This window comes from Nothobranchius furzeri, chromosome 14, assembly GCF_043380555.1.
Source record: "Nothobranchius furzeri strain GRZ-AD chromosome 14, NfurGRZ-RIMD1, whole genome shotgun sequence".
Taxonomy (NCBI): Eukaryota; Metazoa; Chordata; class Actinopteri; order Cyprinodontiformes; family Nothobranchiidae; genus Nothobranchius; species Nothobranchius furzeri.
The window spans coordinates 57034790-57042449 of record NC_091754.1 but is presented as its reverse complement, the minus strand read 5'-3'; the positions used below and the strand labels follow the sequence as shown (position 1 = coordinate 57042449).

Here is a 7660-nt window from a genome sequence, read left to right as displayed (position 1 = left end):
TTTGTGTATTTTATGGTTTTAACTGCTGGTTTCATTTTTATTACTTTTTTAACTGTACTGTGTGATTATTTAGCTCGTTTTTAATGTGCAGCGCTTTGGTCGGCTGTAACGCTGTGTTGAAAGCGCTTAACACATAAAGCGGTATAGTATGGGTATGCTATGTTATAATATTCTATGCTGTATTGTGCCATGCCATTTTTGCTAGGCAATGCTACGCTAAAATACACTATGCTGTTATGTTGTGTTGTGCTATGCAACTTGGTGCCATGCCATGCTATGCTAAGTTAAGCTGTGCGATGTTGTGCTGAATGCAAATGAGTGATATTTTGAATTTGTGTGGAAATTGTTGAAAGTTTATTTATTTATTTTAATTCACATTTTGGTTGACTTCTCATGTTTATTAATAAATAATAAATTCCAACATCAAAGGAGGATTTTTTTCCCACTAAACATACACAACATCTGTACCACAGTTTAAATGTGTAAAGGGGACATATTATAATTTTATATATATATGCATCAACAATTGGTATCAGCTGTTAAGTCACTTTTTAACATAACAGTATTGGTCCGATAAGTAAAAGTGGGAAACCGTTGATGTTTATTTCCATTTAGTTTCCATTTGAGTCTGTGTTTTAGCAGCTGGGAGGGGGTTGGCCATGTGGTATTTGTTTAGTTATGTGACACTGAGGATGAATAGATTATGGGTGTTTAACTGAAGCAGAGAATCAAGGTAGGTGGTGTCGTCACTTTTAAACAGTGTAGAAGTTGTAGAGAAAAAAATATAATAATGGTTAACACAGGTGAAACTGGGAAAATTACAATATGGTGCAAACATTTATCGTTGTGAGTAATTCAACTTAAAAGGTGAAACTGATATGTGAGATAGACTCATTCCATGCAAAGCCAGATATTTCGAGTCATTATTTGTTATAATTGTGATGATTACGGCTTACAGCTGATGAAAACCCCAAATTCTAAAGCAGACAATTAGAATATTGTGAAAAGGTTCAAAGTGTCACACTCTGATCAGCTAATGAATCCAAACACCTGCAAATGGTTCCTGAGCCTTTAGACCAGTCCAGCACGTTTTAGTTGTTCCTCTGCTTCAACGCACTAGACCAGGGGTAGGCAACCCTGGCCCTAGAGATCTGCAGTCCTGCACGTTTTCCAGCCATGCATGAGCTTCTAACTGACTGAACACACATGATCCAGGTGATCAACAGCAGGAACAACAAAGAAAGTTGGAAAACAAGCAGGACTACGGGTCTCTAGGACCAGGGTTGCCTACCTCTGCACTGGACTCAGCGGTTAAATCAGCTGTGCAGCAGCTTATCAGGCTCTGCAGAAGCCTGTTAATTACCCGCTGATTGAAATCAGGTGTGTTGAAACAGAGTTCAAACTAAAACGTGCTGGATACCAGCCCTCCCGGACCGGAATTGAATACCCTCGCTTTAGATGGTCTCTCAGTCGAAGTCAGATTACTGAAACAAACAAACATTTGCATCAGATTCAGATTTCTCGCGTTTCGCCTGGTTATCACTATGACAACAGTAAAAATATCAGATAGCGATATTGACCAGGCCGGACCAAAGCCAGGCTCTCGATTTACCGGTCGATCTACATCCCAATCCTCACCTATGGTCATGAGCTTTGGGTAATGACCGAAAGAACGAGATCACGGATACAAGCGGCCGAAATGAGTTTCCTCCGTAGGGAGGCCGGGCTCAGTCTTAGAGATAGGGTGAGGAGCTCGGACATTCGGGAGGGACTCGGAGTAGAACCGCTGCTCCTCCGGATCGAAAGGAGACAGTTGAGGTGGTTTGGGCATCTGGTCAGGATGCCTCCTGGACGCCTCCCTGGGGAGGTGTTTCGGGCATGTCCTGCCGGCAGGAGGCCCCCGGGTCGACCCAGGACACGTTGGAGAGGTTACATCTCCAATCTGGTCTGGGAACGCCTTGGGGTCCTGCCGGAGGAGCTGGTGGAGAAGGCCGGGGAGAGGACGGTCTGGAGCTCCCTAGTTGGGATGATGCCCCCGCGAGCCGGACCCGGATAAGCGGAGGAAGACGACGACGATGATATTGACCAAGTTTTTCACATCAATGCATCCCTAATAACTTTACTTCCAGGATGAGCTGTTTCAAGGGTCTCGCTCTGAGGAAAAAAATGGCCACGCCCTCTCCCCCTGGTTGGCTAGTTTCCCTCATTGTGACATCACAAATGTGTTTTTTTTCCAAACGGCTCAATTTAGTCACCCAATTTCTGAAACCAAACACTAACAGAAAACAGATGTGAGTTTTTAATCACATTTACATTTGTTATAGAGACAGTAGAAGCCCTTATGGCAGCAGAAAAGGATATGTCCCCTTTAAATAATTCGAATTAAAGCAAGGGGTCAGTTCACCTTTAGCTCCAGCCCTGGATGCGCCCATGACACATGAACTAAGATAACAAAGATGCATTAGCTCTTGGAATAGAACTGGTTTCATCGATGAGTGGATGGCTTCAGAACCCCTCACATTTAAACCTGAGAGATGAATGGAGGAAGCAAGCTAGTCTGGAGTCATTTAGGAGAAAACAACTGAATCTGGGATGCCTTAGACATGTGTTTTGATCTTAGTTCTGAGATTTCTCAGTCTTAATAACTAGTTTAATAGCTAAAAACTCAATGGTCAAACATTTTTTGTACCCTATCCTGCTTTTTTTAATCTCATAAAATAGTTGTGAACCTTATCCGAGTTTGGGGATATGCCCCAACCTGACAAAAAGCCATTTCTCTGGAGCGCTTTGATGCACCTCAGACATTTAAAACGCACGGACCTGCCGTCTACCGGGTCATAACCACTCCCCTCCCCAGATACAATCATAGGCTCAGAGATTTCACCAGGAGCTCTACTTCTCCCAGATTTGTACAAAACGTTTGCAGCAATAGCAGGCCCCTGCCCACTCTCCCCCTCGGCTTGACAGGTGAGAATTATACTGTGTCCTTGTCATCTGCACCGAGAGAGGGAGACGATATTCTCTGAGCTATTTCTGCCTCCATCTCCTCTATCTCCATCTGTAATGCTGCTCACAAGTATGATGTCAACGGACTGATACACTGATATTGAGGGGGGTGAGGAGCTGAGTGGAGTTTCAGATTTCAGTGTTGTTATTTCATTTTTACGTGACTCTAATAAATGATATTTGTGGATCAAACAGCTCATCAGATCACCTGGTTTGATAGAAGATGAAGAAGAGCGTGGACCTTCACACATCTCGCAGTAAGGCAGCAGGCTGCTGTTGGAATAGGTGCAAGCCTCACAGCTCCACGCCTCCTTGGGCTCTGGCAAGGTTCTGGGAGCTGAGCGGAGGAACAGCGAACGGGGAGAACTCTGGTTCCCAGCTGATCGGGATTTTGGTGTCCGAAGCCTCTTCAGCTGTGGTGAGAAGTCCCGATCAGGTGTGGCGTGGGTCTGGTCCTGGGATTTCTCATGGGCTTGTTGGACACTTGTCTCCATGCAGACGGAGGGAGAGGTCTCCTCGCCTTGCTCTCTCTTCCTCTTCTTCTCCTTGCTGGCGCTTGGGGAGAAGAATCCTTGCTGGCGCTTGGGGAGAAGAAGGAGCGGATATCGTGCTGCTTCTCCCTCTCAAACTGGGGAGAAAACAACACGTTAGTCAGACCCTAACATGGCGGTCACCTCACAGAAAAATAACCCCAGTGTTCGTAAGAGTTTGGTTACCTTAAATAGAACATAAACGCATGTATGAATACAGACAATATAATACAATTACACCAAAAACACTGTTTAAAGTCAGCTTGACACATTTAATCCTTTGATGTTTGATGTCTGGTATAGGTGGGATTCCATCTCTGCTGCTCCGGGAACACTGCAAGGTAGCCGGGAAGATGGAGGTCTGGGGATCTCTATTTATATTGGATTCTATTCATTTAGATGGATGGATGGTGGTTGCTGAATGATAATGGCTGGATGAATAGATGATGTACGTATGTATGTATGTTGGCTTGCTGGCTGGTTGGTGGGTTGGTTGGTGGGTTGGTTGGTTGGGTGGGTGGGTTGGTTGGTTGGTGGGTTGGTTGGTTGGTTGGTTGGTTGGTGGGTGGGTTGGTTGGTTGGTTGGTTGGTTGGTTGGTTGGTGGGTTGGTTGGTTGGTGGGTTGGTTGGTTGGTTGGTTGTTTGGTTGGTGGGTTGGTTGGTTGTTTGGTGGGTTGGTTGGTTGGTTGGTTGGTTGGTTGGTTGGTTGGTGGGTGGGTTGGTTGGTTGGTTGGTTGGCTGGTGGGTTGGTTGGTTGGTTGGTGGGTTGGTTGGTTGGTTGGTGGGTGGGTTGGTTGGTTGGTTGGTGGGTGGGTGGGTGGGTTGGTTGATGGGTGGGTGGGTTGGTTGGTTGGTTGGTTGGTTGGTGGGTTGGTTGGTTGGTTGGTTGGTGGGTGGGTTGGTTGGTGGGTGGGTGGGTGGGTGGGTTGGTTGGTTGGTTGGTTGGTGGGTTGGTTGGTTGGTGGGTGGGTGGGTTGGTTGGTTGGTGGGTGGGTGGGTGGGTGGGTTGGTTGGTGGGTGGGTGGGTTGGTTGGTTGGTTGGTGGGTTGGTGGGTGGGTGGGTTGGTTGGTTGGTTGGTTGGTTGGTTGGTGGGTGGGTTGGTTGGTTGGTTGGTTGGTTGGTTGGTGGGTGGGTTGGTTGGTTGGTTGGTGGGTTGGTTGGTTGGTGGGTGGGTTGGTTGGTTGGTGGGTGGGTTGGTTGGTTGGGTGGGTGGGTTGGTTGGTTGGTGGGTGGGTGGGTTGGTTGGTTGGTTGGTTGGTGGGTGGGTTGGTTGGTTGGTGGGTGGGTGGGTGGGTTGGTTGGTTGGTGGGTGGGTTGGTTGGTTGGTGGGTGGGTGGGTTGGTTGGTTAGTTGGTTGGTGGGTGGGTGGGTGGGTGGGTTGGTTGGTGGGTTGGTTGGTGGGTGGGTTGGTTGGTTGGTGGGTGGGTGGGTGGGTTGGTTGGTTGGTTGGTTGGTGGGTTGGGTGGTTGTTTGGTGGGTTGGTTGGTTGGTTGGTTGGTTGGTTGGTTGGTTGGTTGGTGGGTGGGTGGGTTGGTTGGTTGGTGGTATGTTAGTTGGTTGGTTGGTTGGTTGGATGAATGGATGGATAATTGATGAATGGTTGGATCTATGGTATGTTGGTTGGTTGGTTGGATGAATGGATGGACAGATTCTTAACTAGCAAACCAAACTTGATGCTTTTCACAGTTTTAGGATTGGGTGATGTTGTGGCTGTAAAGGCCATCTTGAATCGAGCTGAGTTTTATTAAATCACTCCAGTGGTTCATGAGGATCATGTGTCTCAATACAAATATTTTATTTCCTGGCTGGTATTTCCTGTGTAAGGCATTAAAGTAACATGTTCACACTCCAGCAGACTCACATGTGTGAAGAACACGTCCTCCTTTGAATTTCCCTCCAGCGGTAGCACCATCTCACTCGGCGTCCACGCGTCGGCAAAGTTGAGAAAGTCCCACTTGTCCTTGTCGCCCTCGTCGGCCTTCAGGTACTCCTTCCTGCCATTCAGGGTGCTGCCAGTCACTGTTTCCTAAAGGACACGCGACAAGAAAACACCACCAAGCATCTAACCTTAGTTGTCCTCCACATCAGATTTTTGCTGCCATGATGTCACCCTCTGTACCTTCCTGTTGAGCATGGACCACATGATGGTGTCGAAGGTGCCCTTGGCGATGAGGTAGTGGACATTGACAGAAGAGGTCTGACCGATACGGTGAGCGCGGTCCTCAGCCTGCTTCATGTGTCCGGGGTTCCAGTAGAGCTCAGCAAACACCACGTGACTCGCAGCGGTGAAGGTCAGACCCTGCAGAGGACAGAAAAAGGAATACTTCAGCCAATATTCCAAATGCATTATTTTATTCCAACTTTACTCAACCTTCAATCTTTATATGACTGAACTACAGCCAGAGACGTGTCTGTTTTCTCCCAGTACAAAAATGACCAGTCAGATGTTTCAGTAGGTACCTGACCAGCTGCTTGGATGCTGAGAACAGCCACTCGGGTTTCAGGGTCACTCTGAAATTTGTGGACCAGCTGGATTCGTTCTGACGACGGAACGCTGCCATCGATTCTGATGTAACCCACCTGTCAGTGGAACAAACAAAACACCACCACCTTTTACTCACTTCAGACGAAAATCTAAACTAATAATTAAATAAAATAATTTTCAGAGATACTAATATTGTTGTTTCTTTCATTTAAATAAATCGCTTCAACAGGTGACAGCCAATGAAGAAAGATTCAAGCTGGAAGCCGAAACTGTTGCCAGGTAAAAAAACAAACATTTCTTTTACCAGAGTCTCTTGCCTATTACAAGAGATGTTTTGCCCAAGTCCCGAGGCTTTTGAGTAAATATTCTGCAGACTGACAAAACAAAATCAGAACTTTCTGGAAGGCGTGTGTCCTGTTCCATCCAGACTCAAGCTAACACTAAAACATGGTACCAACAGTCCGACACGGTGGCGGTAGTGTGACGGTCTGAACTACTTGCTGTAACTGATGGAACCATGAATTCTCTTCTCTCGCAGAACATCCTGCAGGAGAACGTATGACCTTTGACAGTGAAAGGCTCAATGCAAGTTACCAAAAACACCAAGATGGTCAGTTATAACTGGATGATTGAAAAGTAAAAACAACAAACTATTGCTGCTCCCTAAATCATATTCTGCATAGAAAACACTGTTTGGACAGTGTAATAGATATTTTGCCCGTCTTTTTAATTACTTTTAATCCTGGAGGAGTAACAGAAGCTGTACTGAAAGGCGAACTATGTAAGAATTGAGGAATAGTAACATCCTGTGGTCAGATTTGGTAACTGCTCTTTCAGTTTTGCTGGGTTGCCAGTTAGGGATAGGAAACTAGTTTATATGTGTTAGCAGCCATGAAATACTATCTGTGCTTTCACAATTATGAACTACTAAAAAAAACTATATACTACTATACCATACCAAGTTTATTCAGCATTTAAAACAGCATGACAGCTGACCAAAGATGCAACAATGATTAAAAAAAAATACATCAATAATCTAACAGTGAGATACAATTATACAATCAGTGTTCAAAAGCAAGATAATATAATATAGTAATAAATTATATAGTGGAGAAAAAATAGAACAACGTTAGAATCACAAACCTAAAAAGTTTATAAAACTGTATTTTTTTAATAAAAATAAATGGTAAATGGCCTGTATTTGATATAGCGCCTTCTAGAGTCCTGGAACCCCCCAAGGCGCTTTACAACACAATCAGTCATTCACCCATTCACACACACATTCACACGCTGGTGGGGATGAGCTACGCTGGGGCACACTGACAGAGGCGAGGCTGCCGAGCACTGTCGCCACCGGTCCCTCCGACCACCACCAGCAGACAACGTGGGTTAAGTGTCTTGCCCAAGGACAAAACAACAGCGACAGACTGAGCGGGGCTCAAACCTGCAACCTTCCGATTACGGGGCGAGCTCTTAACTCCTGTGCCACCATCGCCCCCAGAAAAATGCTGGAAACATCTTTTCATTTTTTTATTAAATTTATTGACATGGAAAAAAACCATCTCGATGAAAGCCAGAATTTCTGATTACGATAAATTTCCGATTTATTGCCCAGCGCTAATATGTAGCATTAGCCTA

The 7660-nt window shown here is 45.7% G+C and overlaps 1 protein-coding gene across 2 annotated transcripts in view; it reads right to left on the bottom strand.

Annotated features, from left to right (window-relative positions):
* Positions 1–3266: 3266 nt before the first annotated feature.
* The window catches only part of zranb3 (zinc finger, RAN-binding domain containing 3), an 86813-nt gene continuing 82419 nt past the window's right edge, over positions 3267–7660 (bottom strand). For both annotated transcript variants that reach the window (XM_015952448.3, XM_054743196.2), the window contains exons 10-13: positions 5998–6117; positions 5657–5836; positions 5399–5563; positions 3267–3634 (exon numbers count right to left, since the gene is read on the bottom strand). In XM_015952448.3, coding sequence (XP_015807934.3) covers positions 3416–3634; positions 5399–5563; positions 5657–5836; positions 5998–6117 — 684 coding nt within the window. In that variant the 3' untranslated portion in view covers positions 3267–3415. The remainder of the gene's footprint in view (positions 3635–5398; positions 5564–5656; positions 5837–5997; positions 6118–7660) is intronic.